The following is a 20,907-nucleotide window of genomic DNA, read 5'->3' on the forward strand; positions in this document are numbered from 1 at the left end:
CCTGTAAAATCTAAAAATGCCTATGGGCTGCCACATCTCTACCATTACATAGGCTGTGAGTGCATGAAGTGTGTTAGCTGAAGTTCTTTGAACCATGTTTGGGGGCTGCTAAGATCTCAGCCACTTGTCCTCTGTCAAAACAAAATTGTTACTGCTGCCACTACTCTCTCTCTCTCTCTCTCTCTCTCTCTCTCTCTCTCTCTCTCTCTCGCTCTCCAGACACACACACACACACACACTGACTACCACCATATAGAGAGAGACAGAAGCCAGTATCAATATACATATATATATATATATACATGTGTATTTATATATTTATTGNTCTCTCTCTCTCTCTCTCTCTCTCTCTCTCTCTCTCTCTCTCTCCACAGACACACACACACACACACACTGAAAAGTAATATATAGAGAGAGACAGAATAGGAAATCAATATACATATATATATATATATACATGTGTATTTATATATTTATTGCTGTGATGAAACACTACTAGCAAAGATATTTATGGAGAGGGAGGGTTTGACCTCATCCAAGCACATCCAGACAGGAACTGAAAGCTGGTCATGAAGCTGGACTCAGAAACTGAAGTTGAGGCCATGGAAGAGTGCTCCTTACTGATTTTCTTCTCATGCCTTGCTAAGATTGCTTTCTTATTGCATCAGGACCACCGTCCCAGGAATGGCACTGCCCACAGTGAGCTGGGCCCTCAAACATCTATCATCAGTCAAGAGAATGCACCACAAGCTTGCCCACAGGACAATATGGCGGGCTATTTCCTGATCTGAGGCTCTCTCTTACCAAATGATGCTAGCTTGTGTTAAGTAGACATAAAACTAGTTAGTGCAAAGATCTGGAGGAATATTTAACATCTGGACTTCTTATATCTCTAGTTTTCTTCCTTCTTGAGAGGGAAACTTAGCAACTGGCTAGGATAAAGAGAGGAGACAAAAAGATACTCATATGGACAAAAACTGAGAAACCACCCTCTTCTTCGTACATCACTATTGCCCGAAAGTAAGATCTTATATATACAAAAACTGTTTAATGCAAAAAAACTGTTTACTGTTATTTTTATTCCTATCTTTAGTTTTCATATCCTGACTTTGTGTTTGCTCGATATATTAGCTTTTCGCTTCCTCCTTTCTCTCATTCTCTTCCCATTCCACTTCTCCCCTTCCCTTACTTCCTTTCCCCTCTGTCTTTGCTCCTATTGTTGTTCCACGCAGTTTTTCCTTTATCGCATTATATTAACCCTTAAAGGTGAATTAGCTTTGAACTCTAGTACTAAATAACTAACACTTTGACTAGGATCAGATGAGTCAAGGGGCACATTATAAACTGAAGGCAATCTAATTAGATAAGAATATAGGGGATGACTGATACTCTAAAATATGCATGTAAAGGCTCTGAATTTAGACCATACATCTTAGGTTATTTCAAGTTTCCTTAAATTAAATCAGTCTCTACTATTTGCAAAACTCTTCAGGGATTTTATCAGTCCTTCCATTTTTAGGAATTAAGAACAACAAAATACAAAAGGATGCCACTGATATTGAGTAGGAAGAATGGGCTTCTTGATTGAAATCTTCCCCCAGGGACTGAGAGCCTATTCTATTTTCAAGTGTTTTTCATTTCATAGGCAAAAGAGAAGGCATTCATTTGGCTGAGCCTGAGGCTCAGGAGAATGAGATGCCAGTATGAATGGTCATGAGGAAGTCACTTAGTTTTATACCTGGAGACCTAGACGCTCAAGTAGATTCCCCAGGGTTCTGTCCAGTCACCCGTGGAAGAGGAATTCCTCTAGGTTTGCTTTCATTAATAAAATTAGGAAAAAAACATTTTGAAAATTCAATATAATAAATACTGCAAATAATTTACAATAAATAAAAATATTTCACTCTCTTCTATGAATAATCATTTTCTCTTTTGAATTTTTAACCCTGTAGGTTGTGACACTTATCCTATGGCAACTTACACTCACCTTTTTTATAATATTAAAACAATCAAGAAGTATAGTGTTTCTGGGCAAAAAAAAAAAAATGAGTCCCACTTAGCTTTCAAACTCACAAGCACAGGCTAATAGATACACACATAGTATATTATTTTCAGAAATTGCACAGCAAAGAAACAAAAAGAAATTAATAAGATTGAGTTAATTGAAATTGTAAATTTTACATTCCCCTCACCTTTGTCAGTACCTCTGTAGGGTATTAAAGTAACAGTCGCCATGTGTACCACATTAATTGCTATGCTTCCCCCCCACACACACACTTATCCTTTAAATGACTATAAAAGAGAATAAGAACTTGAAACTTGGAATTAGAAATAGATGGAAAATCCAGCATAATCTACTAAAGGTTCTCAAATGTGTCTTATTTCTAGACTCCTCTAAATCTTAATATCCTTATTTATAAAAAGAAATGGTAGTGGCTGAGAAGACTCAGCAGTTAAAGCATCAACTGTAGGCATGAAGGCTATATACCTGTGTAAATGTTGCATGGGTGTATAATTTCAGTATTCAGAGGGCTGGACCTGTGCTGGAGCAAGTTAGCTAACTAGACCAGTTTTATCCATAAGCTCTGGGTTCAATTGAGAAGCACCGCTTCAGCAAATAAGATAGAAAGAGAATGAGGAAGAACTCCAATGGCAATATCGGACTCCCTGTGCACACATGCATCCCTGCCCACTGACTCCCCACTGCATACATAAATACACACACACACACACACACACACACACACACACACACACACACACACACCAGATGTAGGGGGTCCTTCTGTATATGTGTTACTTTTATTGTTTAATAAATAAACTTTCTTGGGCCTGGGCAGAGCAGAATAGAGGTAGGTGGGAAAAACTAAACTGAATGTTGGGAAAAGGAAGACAGAATCAGAGGGAAGCGATGTAGCCCCACCAGAGAAAGATGCTGGACAGAACTTTACCAGGTAAGCCACAGCCACGTGGCAATACACAGATTAATAGAAATGTGATAAATTAATATGTAAGAACTAGCCAATAAGAAGTTAGAGCTAAGAGACCAAGCAGTGATTTAATTAATACAGTTTCTGTGTGGTTATTTTGGGTCTGAGTGGCTGGAACAAGCAAGGCTACAATACACCACATGTACGCCAAATAAGTAAGTACACAAAAAAACACAAACAAATGCTAGTCATAACATCTTCTATAAAAATCATTTATAGAATTGGGGTTGGTGCTTACAAAATGTTAAAGCATCTAGGTGATAATAATGCTTGAACTATACATTGAAATGCTCATAATTTTTGTGGTTTTATAATATCCTAGAAAGTTCATCTTTCTTTATCTTTTCTAGGAGTTTGGGATATGTAAAATTATGTGGCAATACAGAATCTTTCTATAAATATCCACCTCATAAAATATTGTTTTCAGTTGTGTTTATTTTCTTGGGAGATATTCTGCAAGCTAGAAATGTCGAATCAAGTGAGAGGTTTTTATAGACCTTCCTGCAAATTGCTAAATGACTCTCCAGAGGAACGTAAACCAATTTGCCAATCGCTGTGTGATATTAAACTCCTTTCCTCATAGACATGCTAACTTTCAGTTTTCATTATTTTAATTTATTTATTATAAAAGAATCAGCATAAAATTGTATAAAAGTGTTTTTTCTTTGACCGCTGATTGAACAAGGATTTTTGTTGGTGTCCTTGCTTTCCCAGTCTAAGGTTGGCACTTGTTCCTCACTAACCAGTTAATTTTCCTGACAAATTAGGGAGCCATTCACTATTTCAGGACATCTTTTCATCCTCACAATTGCCAAAGAGCCCTAGGCCAAAGTCAACTTAAATGCTTCCTTCTACATAGCGTTTCTGGGCCAACAACTACAGAATGAAGCCCAGAATCTCCAAGATGCTAGATACCATAGGAATCAGTGTGTCAGACTTCCATTCAAAAGAGGGGTCAACAGAATTTCTACATAACTTGGATAATTTGGAAATAATGGAAACAGTGATAATTTGAAACTCCTGGATTTAGTAGATACTTCATTCTGTGAATGATGTAATAGTACATCCCAGGGAACAATTTTCCCAGATTCCTGGTTTCTTTTTGACTCACTAGCCTCTCCCTCTCCTCTTTTCTAGTTGAGACCCAGTGTAATCACCCCAACTTTATTTTCTCATGTCACAAAGTAAAACATAAAAACCTGTATCCAGCTATCCTATGTTGTCTACACTATAAAAAGGAGTTTGATGAACTTCTACGCTCTTGGGTACTGAGTACTCATAAGGCTTGATAAGGCTCTGGAGACTGCACAACTAATAGATAGAAACTGCTGAAAAAGATATGGGAAGTCAGTGAAGAAAAGAGGGTAACAACCCAGAGCTAGTGAGCTACAATATGGTGGGAGGCAGATGCTGTATTCAACAATGAAGTAACAGGGCTTTTGAGCAATGACTAACTACAAGGAAAACAGCAAACTTCAGGAGTTGAATGTTAAGCATAGAGGACATTCGAGAAAATATGAATCTGTGGAATAGTAAACGAAAAGATAAACAGAGCCAAATGGAAACAGAATTGGTTATATTCTAAACCTGAATAAGACAGATACTGCTGAGAGAAACTAAAATAGCTGAGTGCAACAGGAATGTGAAGTCACTGAAATTAAAATTCACTACCAGTCATAAGGACAGTCCAGGATGCAGACAATCGAATTTTGGAGGAAAGGTTCTAGACAGATTCTAGATAGGTTCTAGAATTTGATGAATTTCAGAAGAGTAGAAAAATAATGAAAAGAGTAAAAAAAATATAGAAGTTAGAAAGCAGATACCAAATGCTTCAGAGGAATAAAAATCAAAGAGGTGGAATGGAATCATTGTTATCATTTAATTGATACATGTTCCAAAAATTAAGGTTTCAAAATTAAATAAACAAAAAGGGCCTAAATAATAAAACAAAGGGGGAAGGAAAGGACAAAGGGGAGAAAGAGGGGAAGAGAAGAGAAGAGAAGAGAAGAGAAGAGAAGAGAAGAGAAGAGAAGAGAAGAGAAGAGAAGAGAAGAGAGGAAAAATTATTTTTTGTTACAAAGAACAGGACTTCTTTTTACAATGTATATATGCTCAAAGGACATATAAATTTGAAGGATTTAAAGTCCATGTATCATAGGATAAAGCAAGCTTGTCACCAACTTAACATCATTACAAACAGAGGCAATACCTCCCAAATTAAGAGCAAATATTTCTGCTTATCTTTAAAGATAATATTTTAAATTGTAACCAAATATTTTGACCTTAGAAACTTAAGAACTGTTAAAAAAATCAGAAAATCTACTAACATAGTTACTCCCTAATGAGAAGGTAAACAATCACTTCTCTCGATACCATTTTTTTCCATAACCATACAACTATGGTTTTTTAAGTTAATGAGCTATGAAAGAACAAAATGAATAAAGACACGGGGCATGGACATCACACCAATAGCCATTCACCAGGGCCTTGGACAGATGAAACAACTGCCCTGTAAGGAGTCACATCTCTAAGTCATTGTGTTGATGAAATTATAGAAACCTCAACTTTGAATGCTGTTCTAAAATATGTAGGAAAGAGTAATCCTTAGTGGCCATCCTGAGGCTGTAAGGAACAGGGTCAACCAGCTTGTCTAAGACCTGACTCACAAAAGCATAACTTTTCCTTTCCTTCCTCCTATCTTCATCTTAGATATGCTTTCCCAAGTACATTGGGCTTCACTCTTTCTCCAAAGCTCTCTTCCCTACCCTGCAGCTGCAGGTCTGACATGTGGCTGACATCCATGTTAATCTTACTCAGAAGAGGACATGGCTTTTCTTCTTCTTTTTTTTTTTTTTTTTTTTTTGCTCGCTTTGGCATTTTTTAGACCCTAGTAAATTTCTCCTTGAACTTGAAAAAAATATAGCCTATGAAAAGATATAACGATCACACAATGAGAAAAAGAAAGACTGGGTTTGGTGGCGGACGTCTATAATTCCAGTGCTGGAGAAAGATCCAGCACTCAAGGCCAGTCACACAGTGCACTCAAAGGCAGCCTGGACAAGGCTCTATCTCAAAACTGAGAGGCAAAACATGTGCCAGCCAGTTGGCTCAGAGTAGGTAAAAGCATTGGCCACTCAAGTTTTATGGTTTCAGTTTGATCCCTGAAACCTGAAAAATGCCATCTACACCGTAGTTTGGATCTGTAAGGCCACTGTCCCCACCCCGGAGCTGCTACAGCAAGATAGGAGTCAGAGACAAGGGAAATACCCATGAACTCATGATGAGCTAGAATGAATCAAGAGAGTTCTTTCCTCAACAGCTAGAAGGACAAAAACTGACTCCCCCAAATTTTTCTCTGACTTCTGACTTACATGTATGGACCCCTCCACACACTCAACAAACACACACAGCATACATAAACTAAAAAATGACTTTTATAAATAAAAAGAAAACCTCTTTGATTTCTTTTAAAAGACAAAGAATAAAGAACAACAAAAAAGAAGTAAAGAAAGCTGTCAAAATTTATAAATGGTATTGTTGTCTATCAGAAAAATATTTCATGTAACAATTTTAAGTATAATCATTGAGTTTAGTAAAGTTTCAAATAAATCCAAACTAATGCCAATTTTTCCTATATATATAAAAGAATAACTTGGAAAATGACAGCTGTCTGGGTGATAATAAATTTTCAACAATGAAAGGTAAAAGCTTATAATGCTTTATTAAAGAATCCCAGGAAGCGGGATCAGAAGGACCACCACATACTTGGAGGACACCATCAAAGACTCAGATGAATAGACACAGGGACCAGATTTGACAATGACATCAGTACTCAACAGATCAAGCACATCTACTATTTTAATGTAATTCAAGCTAATACCCCAGGGAGTCAAACTCTGCAGTCAAGAACACAGCAGAGAATTCATCAATGAAGCTAAGCAGAGGGACACAAGGAGCCCTTTCTTAAGAAAACACCAATGAGCAGTATTTCCAACATCAGATGTGTACACTGTAATGCGCCAAGCCTGAAATCTGATACAAGCTATGAACACAAAAATATACTGTGTATGTACATATGAGCACATTATATCAAAGTGCTATCACTAATCTGGGATGGAAATATAGGTTATGCATATACTTCTTTATAGAGCATTGAACCTTTGGTCTTGTGCATTCCAGGCCTGCACCTGACTAGTTAGGTACACCCACAGTCCTTCTATTCACATATTAGCATGAGACAGTGCCTCATTAAGTTGCTCAGGCCGGCTGTTAACTTTCTTTATAATTCATATAGGTTTGAACTCTCGATTATCCTCTCTCAACCTCCCAAAGAGTTGGGATTACATGTCAGCACCACCAAGCCTGAAAGAGGGAAGGTATACAAAGATAGAAAATGCGGAAGAAATTGTATGATCTTTTAATGTATTCATTGTGAATGTTGACAGCGGTTATTTGGATGACTAAAGGCAGGAGTGGGGGCTTTCTGTGTTTTCCAAATTATATATTTTCATTCATAGAATAAAAACTATACTGTTAAAAAATGACTTTCTCTGTGTGTGTGTATGTGTGTTTATATGTACCATGAGTGTTAGAAGAGGCTTCAAATCCCGTGGAATTGGATTGCAGGCAGTTGTGAGCCACCTTGTGGATTTTGAGAAATGATCCTGGGTCCTCTGCAAGAGCAGTGCTTCTTAGTGCTGAGTCATCTCTCTCTACAACAAAACTATAGTTTAAAAATAAAAATCAGGTGCTTTTGTAATTTTTACCTTTTTAATCTAGGCTCTCTTCAATAAAACTATAGTTTAAAAATAAAAATCAGGTGCTTTTTTCAAATTATTAATTTTTTATCTAGGGCTCAGGTGGAAAAATGCCTGCCTTGCAAGCAAGAGAACCTGAGATAGGTTCCAAAATCCACATTAAAAATGTAGGCATGGTGGTTCATGCTTGTAATCCTCACATTGTGTGAGCTGGGGTTGGGCATTGATGGAGACAGGAAGATTCTTTGACCCAGCTGACTGACTAGCCTAGCCTGCGTGGTAAGCTCCAGGCAATGAGAGATGCTGTTTCAAAATAATAAGATGACATTCCAGAAGAACGACATCTGGAATTGTCATCGGGGCTGTTCCTACCAACACAGAAGTACCCCCACCTACCCACTCTCCCAGAAACACACAGACACACTAAAAAAAGCAGCATTTTTTTCTACAATCTGTAAGACCTTGGTTTTTAGTGTTGTCCCCTCGAACTAAGAAACAGCTAAGCAAGTTTGCTCTGGGTAAGTGCTAAGCAGAGTTGGTGCCAAGAGGCCAGCTGTGATTTGGAGACCCTAGGAGTTACCGGGCGACTGCCGAGGCGCACGAAGACCATTCCTGTTATTAATGGAGGGACACGTGGAGATAGAGACGCTCAGCTGAGAAGATCAAGAGGCAGTGGAGGGACACAAATCCAGATGGACAGCAGCTGACTCGGCAAAACTGTTAAATGACTTTGTAAAAGATCTGGCACAAGGGATGAGCTGCCATGCCAGAGGGGAGGCGAGGCGTCTTCCCCATACTGCATATGGTTATTTCCAGAGAATAGATTGAGAGGGAGGAGAAAGGAAGAGAGAAGGAAGGAAGATCAAAGGATGCTCTAAGGAGTGAGTAATTTTTTTTTTAATGAGCCACCGGGAGGAAGGGGACATAAAAGAAAACAGAAAGTAAAGAGCACGTGCATTTATTTTATTTCACTCTTTCCACCGCTCCTCTACTCCTGAAATATAGCAAGTTTGTTCTGTGCTTCTGATGGCACTCTAGTTGTTGTTTTGGTAAATGAGGCATGAAACCTACTGTCAGAAAACATGGTGTCCATGTGTACGACCACACATTCTCTTCCCGGCAGGTCAGTCTCCAGGGGTTAATGTATCTGAGAAAGCTGGAGGCTCAAATGCCGTATGTTTACATTTCCTTAAGGCAAACATTTGGGAAAGAGCATGCTTTCTTTTGTTCATTCTTAGAATAGGACAACACAATCTTTGCAAAGGGTAAAGGAAATACTATCATACCCAAAGAAGAGACAGGGTGTGGGAAGTTTGGCACAGGTCTCTTTAAAACGTACCTAGAGAGGTTATGGATATGGCATAGTGGCTAAGAGCATTTGCTGTGCCAGCATCTCTACTTGAGTTCAAATCCCCAGTGCCCATGTAAAAAGATAGGAGTGGCCTAAAATGCCAGAACAGTGGGGGACAGAGACAAAAGGATCCCTAGAGCATTCTGGTTGCCAGACAAGAGGATTCAGAGACCCTGTCTGAAGGGAATAAGGGACAGCAAATGTACTCCTCTGGACTCTGCACATACAGCACACACTCATATATATACATACATACATACATACATATATATATATACAAGATGTTTTAAAATCTGTTATAAATTAAAAAAAACAGCTGTTGACAAGCATTAATTGTATGCTTGGTATTTGCATAAAATCCTGATGAAAGTTGGATTCCTAGAATTTGATCATATTTCTTCTTTATTTCTTTCCTTCCTTTTATTTTGGTATTTTTCAAACCAAACAAAATCCCAGCATTGAGAAAATAAAGTGGACACAAAAACCCACCCCTATCCAAGAGAAGTTATTTGCAATTGATAATTGATACCTGCTGGGAAAGGGAAAATCACTGTCTCCAATGGAGTGTTACTTGATATTTCAGCCACACTCTAGGGTAGGACCCATGCCCAGTAGCAGCTGGACAACATAAAATGAACTCCATGTTTGTGTATGTGTGTATGTTGTTCTTTTGTTTTAGTGATATATTCAAATATTTTATGAAATATGATTATGATTTTTCTTGATTTAACTCTATTCGCCAGATAGAAACTAACCAAGTATAACCCAGACGGCCTATCACTGACTTCACACCAGCAGATTTGATTTTATGAGTTTACCTTTGGTCATCCTTTAGTGAGCAGAGATTTGGTCCCTGGGATATTTTGGAGTTAAGAGGCTTTCAGGCAGATTTCTCTCAAGTCATATAGTCATCATGCCCTTTGAGCAGGGACCAAAGTCTGTTTTGATCAACGGCTTCATAATATAACAGATGTTTTGATTAAAAATAAAACTGGAAGGAACAATTTCTCTCTTGTTATCTACCAAACACATCTATCAAATTGAATTGAAATATATTCCAAACAAGCATGTTAATCAAATCCTTTGTTCAACCATCCTGCCCTTAAGTTGCTGAGCGAGTTACTCTAGGAAGAGGCTGAAGTTTCTTTGTTTCTATTTTATTGATTTCAGCCCTCAACTTGATTATTTCCTGGTGTATGCCCCTCATGGGTGAATTTGCATCTTTTTCTGCTACAGCTTTCAGGTGTTCTGTTAATTCGCTAGTGTGGGATTCCTCAAACATTTTTATGTAGGCACTTAGTGCTGTGAACTTTCATGTTAGCATTGCTTTCATAGTGTCCCACACGTTTAGGTACTTATACCTTCATTTTCATTTAATTATAGGAAGCCTTTACTGCTTCATTTATAGTCTTTTTTGTTTCTTCCTTGACTCGGGTGATTCAGTTGGGCATTATTCAGTTTCCATGAGTTTGTTAGTTTTTGTGGAATTCTAACTTTAAGCCATGGTGATCCAATAAGATACAGGGATTTATTCTAATTTTATTTTTTTTTATCTGTTGAGATTTGCTATCTTCACAGACCTGGAAAGAACAATACTCAACTTCATATGGAAAAACAAAAAGCTACCAGAATAGTTATTCAATCTTGTGCAATAAAGGAACTTCCAGAGGCATCACCATCCCTGACTTCAAATTCTACTCTAGAGCTTTAATAATTCTAAAAAACAGCTTGATATTGGCATGAAAACAGATACATGGACCAATGGAATCAAATCAAAACCCTGATATTAATCCACACATCTATGAACACCTGATTCTTGACAAAAAAGCTAAAATGATACAATGAAAAAAGGAAAGCATCTTTAACAAATGGTGCTGGCACAACTGGATGTTAACATATAGAAGATTGAATAGATCCATATCTATGGTTGTGCATAAAACTCAAGTCCAAGTGGATCAAGGACCTCAACATAAATCACATTACATTGAACCTGAAAGAAGAGAAATTGGGAAGTAGCCATGAATGCATGTCACAGGAGACCTCTTACTAAATATAATACCAGTAGTACAGACACTGAGGGCAACATTCAATAAATGGGACTTTCTGAAACTGAAAAGCTTCTAAGGAAAAGAACATGTTAAGTAAAACAAAACAACAGCCTACAGAATGGGAAAAGATCTTCACCAACCCCACATCTAACAGAGGGATAATCTCTAAAGTATATAGAGAACTCAAGAAACTAGATATCAAAATACAAAATCATTCACTTAAAAATGGGGCACCGAACTAAACAGAGTGTTCTCAGCAGAAAAATCTCAAATGCTCAAAAGACATTTAAGGAATTGTTCAATATTCTTAATCATCAAGGAAATGCAAACCAAAACAACTCTGAGATGCCAGCTTAGACCAGTCAGAATGGCAAAGATCAAAAACATTGATGACAGCTTATGCTGGAGAGGATATGGAGTCTGGGGAATACTCCATCACTACTGGTGGGAATGTAAAGTTGTACAGTCACATTGAAAATAAGTATGGCAGTTTCTCAGACAATTGAGAATTTATCTACCTCAAAACAATACCACTCTAAGGCATATACCCAAAAGATACTTAATCATACCCAAAGACATTTGCTCAGCTATGTTCATAGCATTATTATTTATAATAGCAAGAACCTGAAAACAACATAGATGTACCTCAACTGAAGAATGGATAAAGAAAATGTGGTACATTTACACAATGGAGTATTACTAAACTGTAAAAATACAGTGATATCATGAAATTGGCATGCAAATGGATGGAACAAAAAAAAAACAAAATAAAAACAAAAACAAAACAAAAAATATCATTTTGAATGAGGTAACCCAGACTCAGAAAGACAAACATTGTATTTAATTCACTCATAAGTGGATATTACATATAAAACAAAAGTTAACCCGACTACTATCCACAGCTCCAAAGAAGCTAGAACTCTCTCCAAGTAATTGCTGGAACCAGATGCAGAGATTCATAACCAAACACCAGGCTGAACTCCAGGAATCCAATCAAAGAGAGAGCGGTGTGAATATATGAGCAAGAGAGGTCAAGATCATAATGGAATAACCTATAGAGATGGCTGAGCCAAGCTCACAGAAACTCATGAACTCTAGAACGAAAGCTAGGTTTCGTCCATGGGACAAAACTAGTCCCTCTGTATGTGAGAGACAGTGGTGAAACTTGAACTACCTGAGTGTCCCTTAGCAGTAAGACTGGTATCTATCCCTGGTGCATGAACTAGCCTGTTGGAGCCCATTTCCTAAGGTGGGATGCCATGCTCAGCTTTAATGCAGTGGGGAGGGGTTTGGACTGGCCCTAATTTAATGTACCACACTTTGTTGGCTCCCCAGGGGAGCCTTTACTTATTGGGAAAAGGGAAATGAGGGGTGGGCTGAGGGAGTTGAGGAGTGAGAGGAGGGGTAAAGGGAAGAAATGTAATTGGAATTTAAATTAAAGACAAAAATAAAAATAAAGAAAAGAAGAGGCAGAGGTCAAAGGGCAATGTCCAGCTTCAGCATCCTTGGACTGGTGGCCGCTGAAAACTGACAGTCAGTGGTTTGGAGAGTGTATGACAGCTACCTTCGGATGACAACCTAAATAGCAGCCATTGTATTTGAAGCCCGACATTGAGTTCTTTAGACTTGAATTAGAAAAGACATTTCTTTGATAGATGTCGTCTTGTTCTCGTTTACAGGCAACTAATCCTTATTGCACTGGATCAAACAGACGGGCACAATCAATGCCAGTTCTGCTCAATCTTCCCTCAACAAGCAGCTGAGGATGAAGGAAAGAGAACGGGGAGGAAGAAAAGTCATCCCCATTCCCATCCGAGATTGCTAGACAAAGGGTGAAAAGACAAACGGACACCCAAGTCAAGGCAGGTGGATACACTTGCTGTCGACGAGAGAATCAGAAAACTGAGACAATGTGAAGCAGGCCAAGCCTTTGGGTGCAGAGGCATCCTGAAGGAATCAGGGGCAGATAGAAGTGGTTGTGGTGTCTAAACGAAAGCAAACGGTGGTAGTATCTCCGGGGGATCGGGATCTGGATTTACTTAAGTCTCTGTCATCTGAGATCTGCATTACTCTGTGATGAACAAGCTAATTACTGCATTGGGTAATTAAGTCCTAGAGAAATGGAGGCCTTCCAAGGCAGTATTAATGGACACTACTAGATCTTTTTATGCTTGGCTGGCCATTTGATAAGAAGCCACAGTGAAACAGCAATTTAATAGTGACATGCAGAAAACTAATGAAATTTAGCTGGAAATAAGAGGCTTCCCCGTATTAATACTTTTGCCTTTGCTTGTGGAGGCAAAGTGCATGGTTAAATGCTCCCTCATTTGCCAGCAGATGCTGAATCCCCCATCAGCCCCATTGCTCAAAGTACAGACTGTGACTTAGCCTCTTTGGAACTCCTGGTGCCTCTCAGTCCTCTCTTTTTTATGAGTCATTATTTTTCCGTTCCTGTCTCTGAATTTATTCTGGGCAGGACTGAGGTATTTTTCTACAGGAAACTGCATCAAAAAGCTCATTTGGATAATGGCTCTCCATTCGACTCACTACTGGTACTCAATTCTCAGACAACCAACCATTCCCTACCATGTGAGTTAGTTTCTCCTGGCCAATTATTAATCATATTCTGTGCCAGTTTGATACAGTTTAAGACAGAGACACTTGTCTAGCTATTTGCAATGAGATACTTCCCCATTCTTATATTGAACAATAAGCTCAAGAACATTACACATATAAGAATGTAATTTGGAAGAAAAAGATTTGTACATGTGTAACTCTGCAGCATCACACCTCAACTACATTATCACTAGCGATACAAAATATTAATATATTTATAAATATGTTAAGTTTTATATCTACACATGCATGTACATGTGACAACATCTCTACATTTTTAGTATCTGTGAAGCTCCAAGTCTGTCTTTCTTCACAGTACAATTGAACCTACCTTTACTTGATAGTTCATCCTTATTTTCTCTCTGTCAAGGATCCACTGATCCGTTTTACCAGGATACTGGTAGTGAGCATACCTGAGACATCCCCGATTCCCCTGTAAGCATCTTACCGTTGGAGGTAGTGGTCCAGAACATCCGCATTCAGCAGAGTTGTAGCTCGTGCCAAGAGCTCATGGCTACAGCTTGCAGATTTGAGTTCCAAGATGAAAAGGCCCAAGCAGAACATGGCTCCCATCTCTTCCAGTTCACTGGTACCGAACTGTAGACCCTGTCAGTTAAACAGAGCAATCAGCAATGACTCTGTGGGAATTGAGTAGTGTCATTTTGACATTAGGAAGAGGGACTCGAGACATATGTCTTTCACAGAAATTGAGGATTCAAAGTGTTTGTCAGTCCCTTTCCAAAGTTGGCTTTTCTCAACTTGTGTTGCAGAAATGGTCTGCATTTCCTGACAGGATGGCAAGCTCGGGAAGATGATAACGGGCATGGATGGTACAGGACCAGTTTTCCACCCCCTCCCCACTTGCAATGAAATGCACAAAGCTTCCGCCTGTATTTTGAAGGAGTTTACTGTAGAAACCAAGATTTATTACCAAACAGTCTTGTTAAATACATCATTTGCCCCATCATTTATCAAACAATGGTAAAGAAGGAGGAAAAATCCTTCACATATTAATACTGAAGCTGCAAAATAAACCATACTTCTCTGAAATTATCCTCTTACTTGTGCCAAGGTAATGCACAAAAGCAAAGTCAAGCCCAGCACTCTCTGGTGAAGTTCAGGAAGTAGAGATGAGCACAGAGACCAGGTATGATGAGATAAGCTTGTTCTCCATCACTTGGGAGGCTGATGCAGGATTATGAGTTCTAGACTAGTCTGTACTACATACCTTTTCACAAATCCTCTCTGAGAGGGAGGAAAAGAAGATGGTAAAAGTGGGGCAGTTTATATAAATTGAAAAAAATACTTTTTGCACATCTACCAGGTGTCAGTAAGTGGTCTGAGCATTTCCCAGACTCACAGACATGAGGCTGGTATTTCCTTGCCAAGTCCTACAAGGTAATTATTTTCTCTCGTCCACACAGAGGGGGATTCAGGCACAAAAACCAAGGAACTGATCTGAGTTACTTACAGCTAGTAAGTAACAGAGACCAGTGAGGGAATTCTGCCTCCACCATTGCATGTGAAATTTTATATATGAACACAGACAGACAGTTACACAGCAAGGTAGCACGTATTTTTTTCAAATTTCAGATCAGAATTGGATTTAAATCAGTTTCACTATTTTCTGATAGTGTTATGTGGGGTTCTAGAGCTTCATTAGGCTTGATCTCCTCATCTGTGAAATGGGATCATGATCCTCCCCTCTAGATATCTATAACATTGCAAATTCTATTATCACTATCGTACATGATGATAAATGCTCGTGCATCCTTGCAATATAAATAGAGATTGGCTCAGATTCTTTTTCTGTTTTCCTAAAACTGAGGTTCCACATGATGGAGCTCAGAATTGCCCTGGCACTTACATATTTTATCTAAATAAAAATAATCAGTAATTGATTATTTTAATAAAGTACATATGGTCATATCATATATTTTACTAGAATATATTAATTGTACAAAATAACTGGTTTCATTCCATGTATTATAATATAGTACATTATAATTACAACATATAGTTACAAAATGCTAAACAGTTTATTATATATTTCAAAACAACTAAAAAATGATTTTGAATTTCACCAGCACAAGAAAAATAAATGTTTGTTGTGATGGATATGAAAATTACTTTGCTTAATCATTAGACTTTACACACATGTATACACTGCTTAATCATTAGAGATTATATGTGCACAGCACAGTTCTCCAAAATATGTACAATTATTATGTCAATTAAAATTAAAGTGCAGGGTTTTACATCCCAATAACAGTGATGTTATGTTCTAGAGGACAGAGATAGGGCAGGACGGATGGTTAAAAACTGCTTACAAACATCCCCAGGGAAACCAAACAAAACACAACTAACAAAACAAAAACTGGAAATTGGGAAGTCTTGAGCCTCATAGGAGCCTTCCGAGGTAAAAGCATCCCTGGGAGTAGAAAGTCTCAAGTTGATTTGAGCTGCTTGAAAATTGGATTTTCTGCTTGTTTTGACACCTGTTTCCTAAAGAAAGGAGACATTACATCAGAGTTGAAGGAAGCAAGTTCCTCTGTAAATAGCTGCAATACAAGGGAAAGACAGATGTTGAACAAATCGCTTTTATTTCCTCCTCGAGTCTACAAGAAGAAGAAGAAAAAAAAAAAGATCACATTTTAAAGAAAGAGAAAAAACCCAGAGTCCCTTTCTGTGTGCTAAAGTTCTAAGGTCTGACTCTTTGCCCAGGCTTCTGTAGACTCTCTTCTTCCTTGGAGAATGACTTGACTGGTCAGAAAAAAAGGACATGAAAATTACATCCACCCAGTGACCTGCCCCATATCTGTGGCCTAGGAAGAACAAAAAGGAAAATTCCAGTCTTGTGCACGTAGGAGAGCCCTGTACACATCCTAGCCTCTTGCGAGTCATAGAACTGGACAAGCACTATAGAAACACATCTACTACCATGTACAGTATTGAAGGGCTAGGGACCACCCCTGCACATCAGCACACTATACGGTTGTTGCTGAAATGATAGCATTTATAATGTGAAAATTGCTTTTATCCCCAGCGCAGCCCCACTTATTCCAGGCAGCACTTGGCATCACAGAAACACTAGTTCAGAACACTCCAGAAGAAACTCATTTCATTTTATTGACTGAGGAGACTTGAGCAAGTCTCCAGTTTCATTTTGCCCTCTCTTATTGATTTTTCTTTCCTAATTTCTTTTTATTTTTACTCTCATGCGATATTAATAATATTTGCGTATACAAATGATCTCTTTTTCACATTCAAGTCCTGGAATAAAACCACGGGGGAAAATCCTTGAAGGGGAGAGACAGAGCGACAGCCCTTTCTTACTTGAGCACACATCCATCCATGGCACACTGCCCATGCGTAATAAATGAACAAACAAGCGAACGTGGAGAGACTTTTGCACTTTGTCCCTTAGGCACACACTGCACTTGTCACATGGACTTTGATTTCTCCGGGTGGGGAATTCGTGAGTGCCTTCAAATTATGTGCGCCCATCTTTACAACCCACAAACATTAAGATATTAATATTTTTATCAAGAAAAACCATTTATCTCTGGAAATGACATGTGCCAAATCATATCCGACCTCATTGGTTAGATGGTGGCCTCACAGTAGTGAGTGTGTAAATAAAGTCGTAGTTACATTGGTTTTTAAAAGTGAGAGCCATTAAAATAGAAAACCAACCTTTCTTCCTAATAGTTCATTAGCTGCCCTGGAGACAACAGTAAAGACTGACTCTATTGCCTTAAGCAAATAAGATTTTGCTGCGCATAGTACATGAATGTAGGGTATGGTAGAAGATTCATGGCATTATTTAAACGGTCTTAAGATCACAGGTATGTCATCTGTCTTTCTTCTGATTTTCTTACTACTGAAAAATGGCTGTTCTAGCTCCATCCACCACATCATCCAAGAGAGAAGAAAAGAATGGGGAGAAACTACCAAATGTTTTTGCTTACATTTCACTCATCAGGACTGTACCACAGAGCCAGTCACAGCCTTTTACCAGTCTGGAACAGAAACTTTTAGCTTGTTAAGCCTCTGTAAAAGAGGGGAATAAGAGCCAGGAGGGTCAATATGGAGAAGAAAATTGTGTGTTCTACCTTGACAGTTTTGGTAATAATGATGCTAACGAATATGAGTGCCTGTTCATGCTAACAGTTCATACACCTCACTGCTACAATCATCAAATGTCTTATCTGGTAATCTCTGCTCCCCAAATAATATTGGTTAAATAAGAGTAAGACCAAATGAAAGTGTAAGAAACATAGGTTTTTAACAGCACTGTGGCTAGAATAAAACAGAAAAAATAATTACTAAAATAAGCACACATGAGAAAATGTTTATTTCATTATTTTAAGTAGAACAGCTATTTACACCCAGAAAATTAGTGCATATATATTTAAGTTTGTATTATTTCTGACCTCCTATTATGCCAAAGGCTGCTAGATATCAAAATGTCTGTTGGAATGTAAATTGATTCATACCTTTAGGGAAATTACTCAATAACATTTGACATGATAATGTCACTTCAGGGAACTCTTGCTAATGAACTGATTGAAAATAAAAGTGGAGTTATATGCATAAAAATGTAAATTATGCCAATGTTATATGTAATAATCAAAATTTGAGGGAAATTAAACCTAAATGTCTAATAAAGAAGGAATGACTAAGGAAACTATAATGGAATAAATCTGATAGGATGTAATGGATCCATTAAAATGATAATTATAACAACCATTTAGCAATATGGGAAATGCTCATGATTTAATGATAAAATAAAGCCAGACACAAATTATGCAATTTGTACTGAAGAGTTAACACTGAAGAGAAGTTGTTATGGTTATCTAGTTTCCTGGGGTCCAAACACTGTCAAACTTTAACACTATCATCTTCCAGTAAAACATGGATATTTTTGAGAGGGTTTTACAGTTATGTCTCAAACATGTTGGCATACCAAAATTTCAACAGGATTCCGGTTCATAAAATGATTATGAAAAATGCTGTATTCCATCAACAGATGAAAGGTAAAGTTTCTTCGGAATTTTGAAAGATCTGTCAATCCTAGCCATTCTTATAAAAATTTAGATTTTCATTTTTTTCATTTGGAATTCATTGACAATATAGTGTTCTTCAATTCTAGAAAAATAACATCCATTAGTCTTTTGAGGATTGCCTCTCCACTGTTCTCCGACAAGGATTTTTTCAAGTGACTAGTTCATGTTCTCTGACAAGGATTTTTTCAAGTGACTTAGTTTACATTATTAGTTTTGTTCCACCCTTTATATGAATTAACACTAATAGCAAATTTTCCTTTCTCCCTTTCATTGTGATGAATTCTGGATACATTTTGATATGAAAATTCCATTTCAACGATTCTCTCTCTAACCACATTGAATTTTCTTACACTCTGACTGTATTGACCTTCTTGTCAATGCATCCACATTAAAAACTGTTCCTAAAACTTACTTTATGTTGCTTTACATTATCATGTCCAGTCAACCTGGGCATTTTTTTATTAGTTCCATTTTTCTTCTAAATAATGCTAAGGTAAGATTTATGCCCAGCTGTTTTATCATCTTTATTATCTTTGGAATCCTAAGTTCTTATCTTTTTGACTTTGAAGAAATCTTTTGTAGGTTTGTTTTAATGCTTTTCTTTCCAGTAAGAAATTATGTATTTCTGTCTTACATACATGAGCCATAGAATGTTACTATAGATCACATTTTTTATTTTTATTGAGCTCTACATTTTCCTCTGCTCCCCTTTTAAGCAATGTCCCTTATTTACTCTAGTATGAATTTTGAATTCAAATCTACTTGAAGGAGGGTTCTGACTGGTAAAATCAAATGAAACCTTGGCTCCCCTAGCCACAAGCTCATTCAATATTCCTATTTTATTCCTTCATAGATTATAGTTATAGTTTTCATTGATGAATGTTGTTAGCTCATAGTTCTGGCTTCAGGTGATGGTCTCTAGCTTCAAATCAACCCTCAAAACATGAATGGTTTTCAACTTTGCCACAGAGCCCAAGCCAGAAATTGGCATTGGCCTTTGAAGACCTCTAGAAAAGTCTGTTTATAAAAATTGGGCATCATTGATCACCTCTGCAAATATATATATAGGGAAGACAGAATTTTAGTAAGAAATGTTGCAGCTAAAATAAAATTATATACTTTCAAGGTGTAAAACAAATATTTTCTATTGAAATAGATTTACTGTCAAAGTAAGTAGCTAGGAAATTTCCTGTTTATGTAAACAGAAATAAACTAGGGGATATTGCACTGAGAATAAATAAAAAGAATGAAAAGGGTATAATAAGAAATTAGGAAAGAATGCAGTATGGAGACAAAGAAAGAATTACCAAGTTAAAAGCAGATATGGAATGTAAAATGTTAACAGACTTGTATAAGATATAAAAATCCATTATAGAGAAAACAACGTCATGATTTTATTAAACATTTTAAGAGAAAGAAAGTATAATCATGAGATAAGTATTTAGAACAGATGAGAGAAAAGGCATGATTTTCTAATTAATTTTTAAAAATTTTCATTCTTGCGTACACATGTCTACCCTGCTCTCCAGCCTCAGATTCCTGGCTATGTTTATTTCAGATTCAGACAGGCTTTTGACTCTAACAGAAGTCAGTAAGCAGAAAAGAAGAGAAACAAAGAGGAGACTGTCTGCCTTTTTTCCAAATAAGAACTAAGCCTAAGATCAAATACTCTTGCTAAATATATGAAATACAATTAGCAAGAAGGCATGACATGAACACTATGAATAAGAATAATAAAATTAAGTAACACAATGCTAAAGCCTAAAGCAAGATGCACAGATTTTCATAGAGATCAAAAAAATACCATTTCATTAAAAATGTCCATACATGCTACTGTATGAGAGAGAAATTACCAATTATCTGTCCATTCAGACTGGAAACCGTCAACAGAGCTCCATTTGGGGGCCCACAGAAATGGGTCCACTCCACTTTGACTAAAAGTCAGAGAGTTTAAGCCTATTCTTTCTCCTTCATCGTTATTGACAGGCAATCTATGTGGCTACAAACAAAGATATCTGGACCTAGGGTGTGGTTATTTGGTGTTTTGGGTATTAAAATGGTCATCACTTTGTCTGT

At 37.4% G+C, this 20,907-nt stretch overlaps 1 protein-coding gene across 1 annotated transcript in view; it reads right to left on the bottom strand.

Annotated features, from left to right (window-relative positions):
• The window catches only part of Agbl1 (AGBL carboxypeptidase 1), a 659,915-nt gene that overhangs the window by 190,855 nt on the left and 448,153 nt on the right, over positions 1-20,907 (bottom strand). Inside the window, exon 21 of the mRNA XM_050153973.1 lies at positions 14,211-14,368. Coding sequence (XP_050009930.1) covers positions 14,211-14,368 — 158 coding nt within the window. The remainder of the gene's footprint in view (positions 1-14,210; positions 14,369-20,907) is intronic.

Source organism: Alexandromys fortis, unplaced genomic scaffold, assembly GCF_014885135.2.
Source record: "Alexandromys fortis isolate MF-2015 unplaced genomic scaffold, M_Fortis_MF-2015_v1.1 scaffold_86, whole genome shotgun sequence".
Taxonomy (NCBI): domain Eukaryota; kingdom Metazoa; phylum Chordata; class Mammalia; order Rodentia; family Cricetidae; genus Alexandromys; species Alexandromys fortis.